Source organism: Mugil cephalus, chromosome 13, assembly GCF_022458985.1.
Source record: "Mugil cephalus isolate CIBA_MC_2020 chromosome 13, CIBA_Mcephalus_1.1, whole genome shotgun sequence".
Lineage (NCBI taxonomy): Eukaryota > Metazoa > Chordata > Actinopteri > Mugiliformes > Mugilidae > Mugil > Mugil cephalus.
The window spans coordinates 21,693,976-21,712,936 of record NC_061782.1 but is presented as its reverse complement, the minus strand read 5'-3'; the positions used below and the strand labels follow the sequence as shown (position 1 = coordinate 21,712,936).

At 40.6% G+C, this 18,961-nt stretch overlaps 1 protein-coding gene across 6 annotated transcripts in view; it reads left to right on the top strand.

Annotated features, from left to right (window-relative positions):
- The first annotated feature begins 14,332 nt into the window (after positions 1-14,332).
- The window catches only part of ehbp1 (EH domain binding protein 1), a 125,872-nt gene continuing 121,243 nt past the window's right edge, over positions 14,333-18,961 (top strand). For all 6 annotated transcript variants that reach the window (XM_047602412.1, XM_047602411.1, XM_047602409.1 and 3 more), the window contains exons 1-2: positions 14,333-14,749; positions 15,340-15,792. In XM_047602412.1, the coding sequence (XP_047458368.1) occupies positions 15,689-15,792 (104 nt within the window). In that variant the 5' untranslated portion in view covers positions 14,333-14,749; positions 15,340-15,688. The remainder of the gene's footprint in view (positions 14,750-15,339; positions 15,793-18,961) is intronic.

Genomic DNA, 18,961 nt, shown 5'->3' with positions numbered 1-18,961 from the left:
GGGAGTTATCTTTGAATCCAGCAGCTACCTATTTAAACTTAAATCACTACAGAAATCTAAACACTGGAATAAATCTGTAATAAATCAATTTCTGTATAGAGTCTTCAGAAATGCAGCTTTAAACAAGAGATGGAAGGTACTTTCCTGAGACCGTATTTAAATAAAAATGCCTTGATGTGTTTGGGATTTTTTACTTTAAATATCAGCATATGCAACTTCCAGGTTCCTTACACAATTACATACAACCTCACAAGTGATCTTTTTACTTTACTTTCTGTTCTGTTTTTGCTTCTAGAGTAATAATATATACAGTGCTACAGAATCTTCTACATTTCTGCACAAAACACAAGTGTTTTTTTCACTAGACCTGAAAGTAGACAAAGAGAACCGGGTCAAACGAATGAAGCAGAAATATTACACCTGTGTATTTGTTCATTCAGGAAAATGAGCCATGTTTACGTATCATTTACGTGCAAAGATAAGTGCACCTCAGTTCAGAATGTTTTCTAGCCGATGTAATGAGACTCAGGTATTGTTCAATGTCTAGTTCAAAAATCTGGGATTTGTTACAGTCTCATCTTCACAACACATGTTTGTGGAAGTGTCTGATGGCACGAACAAAAGAGCTTTCTGAGGAGCTCGGTAAAAAACCTTGTTCATCCAGTCCAACATCAGGCTGGAAACAGTTACAAAACCACCTCTGAAGGGTTTGTAATCCACAAATCGACATCAGATGGATTGCGAACAAACATTTTTAAGACAAAGACCAGTTTTATGTGCCGTATATGTACAAATGATTAATTGTCTTGCATAAATTAATGGAGAAGTATAATAAGTGGGTGTATAAAACAAACAAACAAACAAAACCCATTTGTAAATTAACAAACTATTTTGGATATTGTTGCATGGGGATAATATATATATTCTTGCAAGTTTGTGAAAACCTTTCATGGATTCCTGCTTATCACAGTGTCTTTCATTTCCAGTCTGAACCTGCCAGTATTACTGATAATTAGAGACATTTCAATCTTCTAATTTACTGAAACTCAAAACTTAAACTGTGAGTCATTTCCAACTTAATTTATTTAAGTCTGTCAGCACAGCTCCCTCAATCTGCCTCATTTTATTCTCTTCTCCTCTTGACCCTTATCTTTCCTTCCAGATCGTCCGAGTTTCTGCTTTCATTTTTGTTCTGTTTATTTTCCCTCCCCTGTCCTCCCTTCTTTCATTTCCCCTCCTTGCGAGCTGACCTGCAGGGTGGTGAAGCATCACTTTCTCAACATGCAGCTCCATGTGTGTCAAACAGTCCTCTCGCCGTGTCAGAGCAAACAAACACACTGCATGTTCAGCTCCGGGTAGTGTTTCAGTTCAGTTCTGTTTCATCTCCCTTAACAAAAGCACATGTGGATTTTACGCTGTCGTGAAGGCAAGTGACGGCACCGCATCCCAAACTTGGAACATTGAGTTCAGCCTTAAACTTCACGGCCGTGTCCCTGGTGTGTTCCCGCCCTCCTCCCACGTCTTTCATCTTGGATCTCTGAGGATCACACTTGGGTGTTTGATTTCAGTTTTACACACTTCAGACTTCAGAAAGCCTCTAGACACTCATCTAAAATAAGATATATATAGACATATATATACACAAAGTTTCACAGTGAATAGTTTGATCGGTTTGCTGTAGTGTGTATCTAACTTTCTTCTATCTCCCGCCGGTAAACAGCAGCGCTTGGACCAGACTGAATCGGTTATTAAAGCATAAATTGCCACAATTTTTTAAAGGTTTTCACAGAGAATGAGGAGGCCGCCTGGTACAATAATACCTACAACAGGTCTAACATTTGTCTTTCTCCATTCTTGTTGCATTAGATTTGATAGAGTTGCATTTTGTAATAGGTTCATTATCATCTGATTGTTATTAGGATGGTATATCCTGCCTGAGTTGCAGTTTTCATTTTGCAGAATTTACCTTAGCACATGGATGGGGTTAAAAAGTCTAAACCTCGCATGGTCAGAATTTATGTCCAGAGTGCATGAATCTGAAAAGGTGAAGTGTGTCTCGGTGGATGTGAATGGTGAAAGCCAGACTTGTGGAAAATGACTTTTAAATGCCACCGTGGCCCAGCCATGCATATCTGTTGTTGTCCCTATTAAGTCTCGATATTGTTCATTCTGCCAGGATGCATCACAGACGCACAATTATGAACTGGCTGACTGAACATTCGAAAGCCCTGTCTATCTGCGTGCTCCTCCATTAGGAGTCCCTCAACACTTTTAAATTAAGTATCAGAGAGAATGAACTAGAGACAGTGCAGGAGTCTTGGAACTCAACTAAAGTTTGACAAATACATCAAAAGATTAGGTAGGACTTGTATGGTTCGTACTTACCATATCATACAGCTTTATCATTTATGCATAACATATGCACTCAAAAGACAAACAGGTAGCCCACAACTGTAAATACCTCCAAGTATTTATGTGTATATTTTGTATGTGAGTATATATATATATAATAATTGTTAGACTGCACTTAAACACGAACTTTAAAGAGGATTAAATAGAAGGGATTCAAATGAATGAGTTTGATCAGGAGCCCACAATCCAAGTCTATCTACCACAGAATGACACTGAGGCAGCTTTGTCTCAATTTTTGCATCAGCTGCCTGTTAGTCGCGTTGACTAAATTGCCTCAAATTCACTTACAGCTGAACGGCCTGTTTGGAAAAGTAATGAATCAAATTATTCTGATCGAGTTACCCAGCAGGCCGCTGTTTGCCGAGCGTAATTATGTTGTTATTTGCGGCACACTGAGTGATTGATTTGCGAAGGAAATCAAGGAGAAGTCTTGGTTGCCGGTTTAAAAGGTTTAAGTTAAATGCGCAGTAAGACAACAAAGCCAACTGCACTAGCTACAAACAGGATTACGCACACACACACATAGGAGGAAGCTCAGAAGGCTGCAGCGACTCCGCCTGCCCAAACTAATGAGCCATGTCTATAACAGAGCGATCATCTTCCCCAGACAGAAAGTTCTATCATTTTTGTGGCATATTTAGCTCAAAATCTGCAGCAGTTCTGTTCCACTCTGGCTCATTCGCGGTGATTAAGGGTCAGCGGTAACAGAATGTCTCTGTGGTCCTGCTTGGGCCCAGTTTGCTTCTGAAACACTGTGCATTAGCTATAACATGAACAAATATGAGATTACAAACTACTTTGAATTCAAGCTCTTTCACCTTATTATCCACAAGAAACCGGATCATGGAGCTTATTTGTCAAAAACATCACTGTAGGAGTGTTATATTAAATAAAAACATCTGTCCATCTTGGGCCTGGGAACCCAGATGTGAAGTGAATCCACACTGTGACCCAAAGTCAACTGCCATCTGGTTCAAATTTCCCTCAGTTCACTTTACAGGAGTTAAATGGTTATATGGTTATCTGATTTGAGTCGCTATACAATTCTTCATGTCTGAGTTACTTTGCTTATTGCATATTTACTTTTCCTGATTGGCAGACTTTACTTCTTTTTCAGTGCACACCAGAAAAGAAGATATACATAGTGAAAGAAAGAGGGAAAGTACCCAAAGTGCAGTTATTATTATTGGATATACTAATTTGGAATCAGATTGCACCGCAAAAAAGTTTTGAAACAAGAAACCAAACCCTTAAATTTGACCTCTGACTTTTGACTTACAGTGGAGGAGAGAAATTCCTTGTTCCTCTTAAATTTGCACAACACAGATTTTAAACATGCACTCTGATAATATTAGACTACGAAGTGTGCCTCGGATCACATGCAAAACCCTGTGGCTTCAGCTCTAAATGAGGACACTTGACATGATTTACTGCAGCGCAAATGCCAAAAAATAATAAACCTGGACGGGAATGGTGCTCTCGACTCATATCTGATAGCCTGATGTCTGTCTTTACTGTGGCCGAAAGAGAAAGCAGACATTTTTACAACCCGAGCTGCCTGGAATTACTTAAGTCTGCAGGCCCACAGCTGAGTTGCTGTTTTCCAGAAGAGAAATATCTTCTCTGCGAGCTGCCAAACTTCAAACCCCAGCCCTGGATTAGGCCGTGTTATTACACCTGCAAGCAATGAGTGGGCCAGCGAGATCGGCTGCGCACTGGAGATAAACCAAGAGGAACATGAGGCCCTTGTTTGTTTCTTCACATCCAGGTACTGTCCATTCTTCTGCTTTTCATTTTAAACCTCATCAAAGGAAATTTTATGAGTTAATAGTTTCTGATGGTGGAAAAAGGGAACGACACAGTGAGTCCTCAACAATCAGTTTTTTATCAGTTTTATCTTTTCTCAGTTTAATCTTCCTCAAATATATTAGCACAGTTGAGTCAATAGTTTACCTTCTCTCCTCGTCCTACTTTATTTGAATTCTTTGTTTTTGGTCTGTGTGCTGCCAAAGTTATCGCGGCTTCCACGCCCCTCTCCTGCTCTCAATATGTTTGGACAGCCAGGGTGAAAAACTCCCGATAATAAACTCCAGAACAGATCAATTATGCTGCCAATCTCCAAGCGTAGCGAAAGATTTTTTGCAGAGGTTCAGCAACTTCTTTCTGTTTTGCAGATTGAGCACAACAGAGCTGCGTTTCACGAGCCACATTAAACGAGCCTGCCAGGTGTTATTAAAAGAACTGCTGACTCATCAAATGCTGTTTTACAGACTGAAGGTCAGGTCGGTACTATCTTATCTTTTGTGCAACAATAACCAGATTGTGTATAAAACACTAAACCGAAAGAGCAGCAAATCAGTTTGTATAGAGGACTAATTGGTTTGTGATTGGAGCTCAGGCAAAACGTAACATTTAAACATTTCAACTCAAGATTTTAGAACGTATGATTTGATGACAGTTTTCTCTATCTAATTGCAGCTGATGGGGCATTTTGTTAAGTTTTCACCCCATGTGTCTGAAGCTTTTTCAAACAATCCACAGAGCATTCAAAAAAAGGTTCCGTAGGGTGGCAGAGGGTCCAGGGTTTTATCAGCATGTAAGAGAAGACAAGACAAGACAAGAAGCAGATGACCCTGCTCTTGGGAGACAACTGAAGAAAAAGGTCTGAGCATCCCCCTTTTATACCCAGTCCCCATTCTCCATCTACTTTTCTTTTAAACATGGTGTAATTTTTCCACAATATATAAGTGAGTCTTTCGTATCGTTTCGCATCATTTCGTTGTTTATATTGTCCATTTCCAACGTTGTCCCCATGCATCTACTGGAAATGTCCAGTCTTTTGAATGCAAGCTGATCGATGTAGGTTAAATATGTCATGATATCACCGTATATATTTTTATGTTAGGGTTACGGTTAAGGTTAGGGGTTGTTTTTAAGGGTAACAATTGTTAACAATTTTAGCCTTGGTGCAAACATCCAGACATACAAGGAAAAACAATAAAATAAATGAAATGCAATGCTTAAAAATGCCAGGTTATAGTTACAGTCGTCATAACAACCTCTCAGGTAGAGTCTTTCATTTTCCCAGATGATACTCTTACAACAACTACAAACAAAGGTATCATGTACCTGTTAAGATCACTGCAGCTCATCCACATCGTTACATCTGAGATGTGGGAGAAGAGGTGCATGGCAGAAAAAACAACTTCTGGAATATATTCAGGAAGTGAAACCGCCTGAAGCAGTGAATTTGTGACCTTAGGAAGCAACTCTTCCTCAAAACTCCGCTGTCATATTTCACAACTGTTGTGAAATGAGGGAAAGGGGGATTCTTTACCTCTCTCCTGGGTAATGTACGTATTACTTTTTCTTTCATTTGACTTGCAGCTCAAACTCAATTTGCCCCCCCACTCCCTCAGCTAATCGTTAAACATCACTGGCTTTCTTTATTCTACAATAATGCTTTACAGAAAATATTGTGCAGGCAGAAGTTGTCTTGTCATGGTGAAAATGTGCCCTTTTCCTCTCTTTTAGTTCTTCCTTTGTGCAGCTTCCTCAGTCAAACTGCCTGGAGGGAGTAAAAACATTAAACAGGAGTCTAATATTGAGCTTGATTCAACAAGAGGGCAGGGAATTCACAGCCACCTGCTCCAAGCCCGACATCCAATCAACACAACCGACATCTGAGTCTTGTGTTTCTCTGTTGCTGTGTTTTAAATGGCAGTCTCTGTAGCGCAAACTCTGCTTCACCTCCAAAAGAACTTAACTCAACTTAAGTCAGAGCTACAAAATAAACTGAGTCAAGGGGTTAATTACTGGACATTGCGCTGGGCCTTTCATGGTCTGCATGCAGTATACATTGAGGAAATGCAAGATGAGTGTCCTGGCGACTGGAAACAGGCCAACTCATATCAGTATCTGCAGAAAACTGGGTGGTGGAAGTGAGGGGGGTAATGCTTCCTCTTCCTTCACAACCTCGTATCAATAGCCCACTCTCCCCCTCCCTGGACAATTACAATCAAAAGGCCCTCACAAGCTGGTATGCGAATGCATGTGACCCTTCGTCCTCTTTCAACACAAAGAGCATGTTCACGGTCACCTTTTTTCAAAACAAAAAGGCCATTAACAAGCCCCGAAGCCTTGTAGTATCGCCCTCTAGGACTTCACATCCGGACGCATTTTCAGATTAACCTCTAATAGCTGATGTTATTTGTCAGAAAGCTTAAAGCTGCTGGACCTAAAATCTTAGCTTAGCCTATGACACAGGAACAAGTCAATTTAAGTGGAGGAATAACAGTGATGCTTTGTAGTTTTATTCAAGTGTCTTATTAGAGTGTAAATTTGCACATATAAATATATCTTGTAGGCATTTATTGTTGTTTTTTTAAACTTCCCAACTGCCACTGCTCATGCTAATTATCCAGATTCTTATTTGAAACTGTTTTTCCATGCTAAAGGAAAAACTAATGCAAGCGGTTTTACCACATATATCACTACTATCGGGTCATATTTCACTACGGTTTTACATAAACAGAGTTGCTCATGAACAGTAATAAGACTATGATTTGTACACCCTTAAATATTGCTGGCACAAGTTGCTGTTATCAGCTGACTTAAATGTGCACCATGAGAATGTTAAGATGTTAATGTTTATCATGGGGTCTACTCAAAGTAGGTGGTCTTTAGTGATACTCAGGATGTGCAGTATGTTCACACAACCAAAGGAATGCACTCAAATGCATTCACAACATCCTGGTCATGTGCACACCTGTACTTTAAGCTGGTCACTTATGATCAGATTTCCCAGGACACATGTTGATGCATCATCAAATTGATCCCTGTTATTATTAATTGGATGTCACAAATATCGCTGGTTATTGACACTAGAGGAAAGGTCATTAGCATTCATCCTATGAGGACAATCATTATTAAATGTTGTGCCAGTTCATCAAAGAGAATTGAGATAATTTGGCCTGAACCAAAGTGGTAGAAAGATGGGAGGACCAGAACCACACCACTAGACTGAGTGGTTGCTTAAAACAGCACACCAAGTGTCATGAAATTGGGCCTCTAGTACTGTATGGTAATGGATAATTTGCTGTGTGCTCTACAAGAAGGAAAAACCAATAAGAAAACACCAAAAAGAAGCTGCTGCATTGATTTCAGCATATGAAACAAGCCCTGGGGTGTTGTTTAATTACTCCTGGCATTGAATTCCTTAATGGCTTCATCCAGCTACTCTGCTGCTAATTAACAAGCTATTAAAAAGGCTTGTGGAAGTGTCTAATCTAGGGTGGTGCAGCTCACAAGGAAGTCATTCTGCTCTGAGCGCCTGATTGGGCTCCAAAAAAGCCCCAAGACAACCATCTAGGGACTAATTTAGTCTTTGTTCAAGTTGTGTGAATGAAAGTGGAGGGTGCTCTCTTGGGGAGAGTAACTGGAGAGTGACTTGTCTGCTGGACTGTCACTGTTCATTTAGTGAGCTGATACTGGCTCGACGCTTGTTCGCTAATGATCTCGCAGCAGTGAGCTGATTTAGTGCCGACCGGATAGGTCGTCCCCTTTCTGTCTCTTTTTTCTTTTGAGCTCAGTAGAACATGGATGTTCATTCCGCCCTCACACAGCTGTGCATTCATGCAATTAAATTAATATTTTATCCATTTCTCCCACATTTCCAGGATTTTTGTAGAAAAACTGTGAACACTTGAACCTAAACGTTGCTAAGATGGGTGAGCCAATAGCTTTTTTTTTGCAGACTCAAAATGTTTTTTTTTTCTTTCTACTGTCTACTTTTAATTAACGCCAATCAGACATAATACCATGACCTCCAAAACAGTTGTGACTCATCAGAGAATGGACATGGGCCTTCTGTGTGGGTGTCCTGTGGTCTCTGGTAACAGATTGTTGTTAGTTGGGGCCTTTGATGGGAGGGTCCTCTGTGGATCATCCCACAGATACTTGATCAGTTTGGGATCTTGTGAATTTGGAGGCCAGGACAACACCTTGTGCTGTTCTTCATGTTTTTTTGTTTGTTTGTTTGTTGTTGTTGTTGTTTTGAGTTGTTTGTGTCTGTCAGTGCGTTTACATGCAGAGCTTAATCGAGCTATGCTCAAAATCCGACTTTCTACCGTCCTTGTCCCAGTTTACATGCAGCGCAAGAAAATCGAATAACTGTTCTCCTCCTCCACACTAGGTGGCGATACGTGTCTTTCAGCGGGTTAATACCACGTTAATACGACCCGATTTCCGGGTGACCTATTACGTGATATAATAAACAAGAGTCGTTCATGCGCAGACCAGCATTTCAAACAAAAACAACCAGACGGATAATAGTACATTTTTTAATCTTATACGTAATGTTCACGCTACTTCCGATGGAGGTAAGATCCGCACTATCCCTCAGACGGCTCCGTTTCTCTTCTTCTTCTTCTACGCCCGGCTTTCTTGGACGCGTTTATTCCGGGGTCACACGCCAGCGCAGCGGTGGTGGAACATGCGCACACGCATTATCCGATGAAAACTCTGATTCCAATCGCATTATCTGGGTGTCTCAATCGGACAATGAGAACTCCGATTTTAAGTAACGTGTTTACATGCACTTAAGTTCTCCTGTTATAGTCCGATTAAGGCAATAATTCACGTGCATGTAAATGCAGTGTGTGTCTGGTTGCATGCTGCTGGGGATGGCTGCTGCCATGAAGGGATGTCATTGCTATGCGGTGGGGGTGTCTGGTCTAGGTGCGTGGTACATGTGGTACTCGTCCAGTCAGTGGTGTTAATATTGTGGCTGATCGGTGTAAATAAACACACTGAGTTCCTCACTGCAGGCCATTGAAATCATTCAGACCCGCTGCACTCAGCAGATGGAGGGATTTCAGATTATGACAGCTTGAGTAAACATTTATTTTGTAGCCATTGTCGAGCTCTACTGTCCACTGTGTTGCCCTGCTCTGAACTGTTCTCACAGTCAGCATAAAATGGAAATGTGATGTATTGCTTTCACTATCAGCAGCTCGCAGGCCAAATGTAATCTGCACCATGTTTCTCGAGGGGAAAAGTGATCCTTTAAACTGGGGATCACTGTGCAGTCTGTGCACAGTCCACAGGCTCCCTGGTCAAATATGGGGTTTAATTTCAGGCAGGCACTGATCTGATGACCGTTCAGATGAGTATTAAAGGGGTAATTTGCTTTTTCCTGTAAACCCTTACCTCAAAAAAAAAAAAGAAAAAGGAAAATAGATTCATTTCATTCTAATTTCAGTGATATATCAGAGCATGATTGACCACAAAGGCTTTTGTGATCGACAGTAATGCATCCATGAAATATAATGGACTGACTGTCTGATAGGCAGTCATAGCAATAAAATGTTTTCCACTGCCTTGTCTGGTTTTTGCTAAATACCATCAGTTTGAGATTTTCTATTTGCGCCAGAAGTAAATTATTGATGAAGTATTTTGTAATAACTATTTAACTTCACCTGACTCCAGCGCCTGTTGAGAAATTACCTTTGGTTTCCAGAATGCATTTTGGCAGCCCTGAGAGAGCAGGTGTGAGCTTGCAGCGTTCAGTAAATGGCGGGTGTATTGGCATATTTTTATGATTGCACCTGTGTCCCTTCCTCAAATGCAACATGCCTTGTGGTTGCTTTGCATTCTTGTATGTTGTTGAGAGAGAAACGGGTCTTTGTACCTCGTCTTTGGTGAATTTACACATTCATGTTTGTGGTTTCAAAAGCAGAGTGACACCAAAAAGTCGATGTTTTATCCTTGATGTGAGGCATATTTTGACCATATGGGCCTCTTGACTAAATGCTGGTCTGAGAAATGCGAAGTATATTTTCAGCGCAATACATATAGCATTGGAGGTTCCAGGGTTTAACTAATCTATTATTTTCATTTATAAAATGTGGATTTTATGTTGGATTTTGTTGGAGTTTTTGTGTGACAAATTAGTTCAGTATGTGCAGGTGGGGGTGGTGCATACCAGACACTCATAAGTCTAACCCACAAATGTTCCAAAATAAAGTAGTCTCATATTGTTTTTTTTTGTTGTTGTTGTTGTTGCAAACAGCAGCTCAAAGATCCCACATATAAAATTTTCTAAGGAGGTAGCAAACAGGTAAATGGGCACAGAGAGAGAGACGATGGTTGTGATTCAGTTTGCATTGTCAAATCTGTCACATCACTCCTAAATCACATCCGTAATTTAACCCAGTTGTGGCTCTGGTAGCAGCGATCCAAGGGAAATTTCCACGCCCTTCTTCCATCTGTGAACCAGTCATGCCTCTGAAAACATAGAGGCTTCCTGTAACCGAGCGGCGAGTAACTGATTCAGATCACACATTCTGCAATGAGTCAGGACGGCACAGTTCAAAACAGAAGATGTTTATCTTGCTCTGAGTGCACATCACTCACATTTCTACAGGGAGCCAAGTACTGAAAGAAGGAGGAAGACGTGATATGGTGGTTTAAGCTTCTTGGTGTTGTTGCATTTGTGTTTCATTTTGGGGTTTGGCTGGTTGGAAAATGTACATTTTCTTCACGATTCCGAATACTAGAACACTGATGCATCATGTCCCACCATCAGTCAGCACATTTACATGCACGTGATAAAAACAAACTATTGCCTTAATCAGATTTATTCAATTTTTTGCGTTGCATCTAAACTGGGACAAGGACCAGATTAAAAATGCACTGAGTGACTCTTGGCCTTTAAATCAAGCACAATATGAGGCACATCTTAAAAAATGAAAGGGGACACTGTACAACAGCCACACTGACTCCAGCTTCTTCACAAACCAACAGCTCAGCGACTTCCTCCACCCGTAATGGTGCTACTGCTTGATTCCTATGTTGTATCAATAATGTGTATGCAATTGGACTAAAAAGAGGCTTTTCTTTCAAGTTTGTTTTGTTCCATTTCCAAATGATCATTTATTCCACTTTTTTTAAGAAATGCTTCACTGTCTTCAGGAGCCAGTGAAACCAATTGTAGACAGTAACATCTCTCAAAACATCACAAAAACATCACAAAAGGCTCTTTACTGATGAGTCACCTCCGTTGATGTTATGACAAAATAAAGTTCTCGAATCTTAAGAAAAATCTGATTCCATCTCAGGAATTTTGCACTACCAATTACGAAAGGGATCCTCCCTATGTTCCCCGAGTCCTATGTTCCTCGCTTTGTATGTGACCGGTGAACATAAGACCCATTTTTTAAAAAAAGGGTAAGGGTTAGGGACAGGGTTAGGGACCTGGGGAACATAGGACCCCGGGAACATAGGTACGCTCCCTTACAAAACATGCATGTTTCATGTCCCCTTTTAGAATCCCAAAGAAGCAGGTTAAAGTATTCTTTTAAAGTACCTTGATCACAATATATTCACACATTGAACTATAAGGCTCCAGCTTTTCTATTTTCTCTTCATCCCACCTATCAACAGTACTGATACCTTTGGTTATCTGTGCTCCACTGGAGTGGCTCACAGTCACTTGGCTGGTATCTAAAGAACTCTGCTTTGTTAACAGCTCTGTTCAAGTGGTCGAACACAAAACTCCAGAGACTCTTTCGCTTGAAGTGCTGGCTCTCAACAGACGACAGAGAAACACAAAGGCTGTAGGTGGCTGGCGATTGAGAAACAGAGAATTGAGAATAGAAAGAGAAGTTAGGTGTGAAACTTACACTCGCTCCCTTCCTGCATAGTTGGCTGAAGACAAAACCACTGTGAGCACAATCAATACAAAGCCCACAATAAGAAACACACTGCTGATAAATTCCGTCTGGGTGAACGACCTGCGAGGGCAGGACTGCAATGTGCTTTTGGAAAGTAGAAAATATGTTACGGTGAGCAGTGTGGCAGCAGGCGCTCATCACATAAACCAGAGCCTCTTTTATGGACACATGCAAAATAAACACACAAATGAGGTGCAAAAATGTACTGCACTAGTGCATGAGCAGCAGAAATTACCAGCAGCTTTTCATTTTTTTTTGCAACCACTGTTTTTAAAAAGCTATTTGCATATGCAATGATTCCCTGGTGCAGTGCTTGTTCCAGTGATTAAGGGATGAAATGGTTTCTACTGTGAGATTATGAGTATCTCCCTTGTCTGTTTTCACCAATAATTAAACCATTAAAACAGCATAAAATTGATAATAAACATCATAGTTTGATGAAAATTACCATATCTTTGTTTCTAGGAATGTAAAAAGGAAGCAGGGTGACACAGCAGGGTGACACAGACTCGACTCTACTTGATCTTCACCATTGGCCTCCTGTAACACATTCATTCTTTCACACACACCAGCAGCTCCCCCTGTGTTATTTATGAAATGGGGCCTTCGCCGACATGCAGGCAGACACACAAAGCGTCATTTAGCACCGGGTCATTTGTCACATCAAAGCATTCCTTGACGCATGGAGGGAGACTCCCTGTAATCTGCCAGGGTAAAATGTAAACAGGCGACATGGAGCGGCAGGATCAGCAGGCCCCCTGCTGTCAAATCAGTTCTGACCCTAAACCCCAAATTGTTCTCAGTTAGCAAATCATGAAAGCTGATTTAAAACATTGACTTGTGTCATTGCTTTTTTTATTCTCTCAAGTACAGTATCCACACTCATGTAATTTTGGTGCAATACTTGGTTTCAAGAGCAATCCTCCTATTGGAGTTTGTCTTTATTCATAATATTAATTTCCCCATGGGAATCAATGAAGTCCTGTCTTGTCTCATGTTTAAGATGGAGGGCATACAAAAAGGTATGTTATGTACTATTTATTTAAAAAAATAAAATAAAATACAAGCCATCATATTAAGACTTATAACTATGTTTTAAGCACAAATACATTTGAACTGGTGAGCTTTCCTTTATTGTGTCTGCACTCAAATATTTACAGACCCTTTCAAAAGAAATATAAAAATAAATCCAACATCTTGCATCCAACTCATAACCCTGAGGAGCATATAAAAGGATAAGATATCAATTTCCTGTTATTATGCCCATATCTTTTCTGAGATTAAATTAATCTGCCTCATATTGCATTTCCCTGAACAGGGCTGGGCCCCTTCTTCCTGCATCTCCTGCTCTGCATTTACAAGTCCCTGGTTAACAAGTGGGCGTGAAGGATGAAGAAGAGGGGGGTATTGATTTCTGATGGATGGGTGGTGTTTTTCCCCCCCTGTAAACATGTGAAAAAGATCCCTGGGCATGGAAGGAGTAGAGGGTTAATGTGACAGGATCAGGAAATGGAAGTCTCATCTCCATTAGTACAAACCTGAGGGGACGAGCAATGATACTGTGTAGAGTCTATTGTTTTCGTCTCCTGTTTGATTCAAGTATATCCTCCCTTAAACACATATTTAAGGTCAAAGTTGACTCATTTTAATCAGCAACCAATAGATATTTGAACCAATATACACTATGCAGCCTGCTGATGAACGCAGAGCTCTCGAGCATTTAGCAAACCTACATTCACTGTTAAGGATTAAATGTGTCTGGATTTGAGCAGTGTCATCCAAACAACACAGAAATGGCTCATGAATCAGTAAACAATCTCTAAATGGCATAAAAATCCCACCAATGGCTGATTCCCGGAGGCGTTTCTTCGGTCTTTACTCGTCCAGGCAGGAGAAGAAATGATGGAGAGGCTGCACTCAAAGTAACCAAGGCAACAGAAAACTAGACCGGAAGTACATTGATCAGACTTCAAAGTAATAGTTAACGAAGAGGAACAGGCATGTTTTGTAGCTTATATTTGCTATTTGTACAAAACAAAAACATATATTTATTTTAAAATCACTACGTTATGAAACAGCACAATCATCCGCAAAGCTATGCCCGCTATTCAAAAAATTACGGCCAATAACCGTTTTATTTTAGCAATTTCAAACGGATATGTTTGTGACCGTTGGATAACTTTGCGTACTCCAGAGGAGCAAATCGGTCAAACTACCAGCAACTATCGGACTACTACTTTGCTGTGGGACCCCCGAGCAGCGGTTGGAATACTTTTGTTGGACTCAGCTGCGGGACGGCCGCAAAATAAATGTGCTGTGAGGCTCGGTCCTGAGTCTCGGAGGTTGGTCTTACCTGTGGAGCCAGTGTCTCAACTGGCGAGCCGAGCAACGGTTTCCGCTCGTGCCGTGTTGTGATGGCTAGCAGGGCTAGCTAGCTGTATGGCTGCCGCCGCCGCCGCTGCTGCTGCTGCTGCTGCTGGAAAGAAGGAGATAATTAGCCAGCAAACGGGCTACGCTTTTCCAGCTGCTGGGTCGTTTCAGACAGTTTTTCATATCTGCTGATAAAGCTACTTGACTGACACGGTGTCGGATAGTACTGTAAGGTGAGTGTCACTCAGCCACCGTTAACCTAGTTTTGTACATTAATTCGTTAGCCCGGTAGCCTAATCACTCCGGTTAGCGGCGCCCAACGGCTCGGGCTATTCCCTGGATTCAGAGGCATTCCACCAAATATCCACTCTTTACAAAATGTGTAAGCGCCCCAGATTCGAGCATTGTCTCTCAGAGTAGCGTTAGTTGATTGGGTGAACAAGGCGATTTGTTTTAGTGTGATGTCACTGCTCCTCTTTCCATAAAAAAAAATCATATCTTATGGTCAAACATCCCAAGCTGGATTGCCACGCCAGTAAATAGCCCTCCTAGCATGCCGTGTTGGCAGCAGGAGTGCCGGGGTTGTTGTTACATTTTTACACACCACCGGGAGTTTAAATGATGGCGATGTCGATAAACTGGTTTGTTGTAACATCTGCAGAGCTCCAGTCAACGCCAACGGAGCAGCTGCTACCCGGACACAGCATCTCTGTGTCGGGGAACGTTGAGTGGAGATACTTGGCGTTGTTTACTTTATAATACCAGGGCGTATAGTCTGGTTGCTGCTCAACTTACTGTATCCTTTTTTTTGTCTTTTTTTCAGGAGGATCACAAGATGAAAATATGATATTTATATCCAGTGGATATGTCTTCATGCACATCGAAATTATGGAGTGTTTTTCTTTTTAGCATCATGCGCGCCCTCAAATCAGACCTCGACTACTGCAGAGATTATATACCCCTTCACTTGGATTTATCGCGCAATTTTTAAAGATCCTCCGTCAAGACTGGATGTGTAACCTTGTCTTTGTTTTCCGGTGAAACATTAACCATGTCTTTATGCGGGCTGGATATGCTCAGATACATATAAACATTAGCGTAAATTCGTGCGAAGGAAGCCCAAAGAAGGAAGTTCAGGACGGGATAGGCACACAGAAACTACCCAAAGAAACATGGCCTCGGTTTGGAAGAGACTGCAACGTGTGGGGAAGCATGCCTCCAAATTCCAGTTCGTGGCTTCCTATCAGGAACTGATGGTGGAATGCACTAAGAAATGGTGAGTTTTTTGGTAATAACATGCAACCATAGTGCTGTCATTGAAGCCATATGAAATCTGTGTGCGTCTCTGTCTGTGCTGGAATGCTGAGCTGGTTCCTGGTGGCCATAATTCACACACAGTCTTCTTGGTGTGCAGGCATGCCTGTATGCTGGGAGGGGCCCTGCTCCCTTGTTAAATTGCTATGTTTTTGTCTGCGTGTGTGTTGAATTTGTTTGGTTCAAGTCTTAAGTAAGAAGGCTGACAGCCAAAGAGATTTCCATTTAACTGGATGGGCTGGTTCGAGCTGCGTTCACTGTCTTTATATGTTCTTGAGCAAATTTCTAAACCCACCAGCTGATCTCCTGACCTCCAGGAAGTGGGAACACTGAGAAGATTTTGGAGCTGTTATTCATTTTAATTGGGATCTTGCCCTAGTGTGCATGAATGGACAGCGTGTAGATAATATAATCATTTGACAAGCTTAATTTTATAGTCATTTATGTTAAGCTACTAAAAATAAGAGCAGCTAAGACTGAAAAATCATGTCAGCTCTCCCATTGATCACAAATTATTTGTGCCAATACTGTTCATCCAAAATGTCATTGTATCTAGACGAATCGGTTTTGCTGACTTGTGTGTGTGACACAAGCCACTATCTTCTCATTTTCTTCACTTCATCCACTCACAAGCTTTATATGCTCTTCGAAATGACACAGTCTATCAACATTCCCATTAGGTTTTAGTGGTTTATTTATTTATTTATTATTTTTTCTTATTGCAACAACCTCCATGTAGAAGTAAGTATCAAATGAACGAATGAAATTAAGTACATTTAAGCGTATGGAGCTACCGTGTGTGTTCTCAGAGGTGAAGATGAAATAGAGTGGTACTGTAGGTGGATATATGCTTCATTTGTGCCGGCACTCGTATGTCCTGTAATGAGGGAAAACCCGAGGCTTGTAAAGATGTTGCCTGCAGATACAGATTCCTGAATTGCCTGCCTGAGGCGTGACTAACTCAGCTTCGACCTGGGACAGATGTTAACGTGTTGGAGAATGGAATGAGAAAAATGTACATCTCTTCCCAGAGCAAAGGGTGGGTGGGCTCTGCATATATGCACTAGTATTCTGTGTTTGCAATTAGTACTGGTTCTTTAACGTTCTCAAATATCACAATCAAGTCTACATAACAATATGATGTTCTTATCTACAGTTGTTTCAGGATTATAGTGATTTATACAGGCCTAAAATTTGAATTTAACAACCCTCCTAGGCTGAAAGTGCTCAGATTTTCCGACATAAAATAGTACTTAAATGACTTCCAGTGTGTCATGTGTCAGTCTTCACATCCAATTTGTGGCTGAACATTTCACCTATCTTCATGTCTTCGAGTGAATATTTCTGTGCGAGTAAGCGTTGGTGCTCTGTTTTGGCACTCCTTGGACTTCATCAGTACGGTATGTTATTGTTCCAGTGAATATTTTCCATCTATGCAAACTGGAAACAGTCCCTAGAGCTCAAATTGTACTCAAATACCAAAGCCTTCAGAAGTAATTTTTGAAAACCCACGGCTTTTAATATCTGGAATCAATAACAGGAAGAAAGGCTGTATTCTTATTTTGTGTTGGAGCACAAAATAGACCATACAAAAAAAGTGTGGGGGCTTTGAATGTACATTGTGTGAAATTTAAAAGCATTTTTTAACGCTTGGCTGACACTCAAAGGCTCAGTAGAGGGATCTCTAAAGACTCAATGCTTTTGGATAACACTTAAAACAATCTATAGATAAGAGGTTCAAGCGTGTGTGGTTCTTTATGTCCGATTCCTGTGCCTTAGGTGATCAGCCACTTGACGCATCTTGTCATATGACAGTACATCATATGAACATTGTAATTTGGTCAATATAAATGTTATGGTACGTGACTCTTTCTTAATGTTCCAACAAAATGCATCTTAGATCTTGTAACTTGTAAGCCAATTCGCTAACACATTTACAAAAGAGTTGGAGCATCTCACTGTCAAAAGCATAAGATCTTTTTTCTTGAGGTAATGTGCTTAACATTTTTGCCATCCTGTTATCAGCAGGACAGTGGTGATGTGGGGAGTTTCCTGTAATATAGTGCAGTTTTAAAGCTCTTGTTGCTCTTGTCGACTGATCTGTGCAGATCAGGGAGTTTGCATTTCACTCACACAACCATTACACACTCAAGAATCAATTCTGACTTACCATTAAAAAATTAATGAGTTCAGTGTTTTTGTCTGCCAGTGAAATGAAGCACCATTCAGTGTTACAGCATATCTTTTTAGAACAGCTTTGATGAAAAGGGAATAGTATTTTATGCTTTTGTGGTCATTCGTGTTTTAAACTGACATGAACAGAAATTCACAAATCGACTTCTATGTAGTTAGTCTGTGTTGTAGTTAAGTGTTTTCTTTTCTGCATTTTCCTGTATTCTGCTTTAGTGATTATATTTCCTATGTATATTATGCTTTCACTTGGTTGCTTGTGTTAACCTGGTGCATTTCTCTGATATCTGCCATCTATAATTTTGTTAAACTTGCAATAAAAAAATCAGTGTGTGATTAGAATAGCTTGTGTTGTCACAAGATCTCTGATCAGCTTGTGTGACCTGGCTGGCTGTACCTGACTGGTTGACTGGCTCTGTAATTATCATTAGCTGAGCTATCATTACCTAATGAAACATCTACATTTAACAAGCATCCAATGAGACATTGATGAGAGGAAAGTTCAGTGTCAGACAAACAAACAAATTATGGAAGTACAAGTTATAACAAAGTATTAAAATGTCATCCTGTGTACTCGAAGGTGTTAAATAGAATGCACTTCCTCTTGTTGATGGGGCTCAACTGATTAATCTAGAGCTACATTGTATGAACCAATGTGTACACAATACATGATGTCTGAAAAAAGCACACTCACAAAAGTAGCTTTCTTTTTGAGTCTGGACTATCTCATAAACTCAATAGTTAACGTATGTGGACCAGCTGCAATTTATAGCACGGTCATGTGTCTGGCTAGCTCCTAGTCCATATGAGATTGAATTTACAAGAAGGATAAATTGGAAAAAAAAAAGCAAGCTGGTTTGAGCTTTGCCTGTGCTTTTAGACAGAATGGTTACAATATACAGTATGCAGGTCTGGAAGTCAAGTGAATCATATGGGCTTTC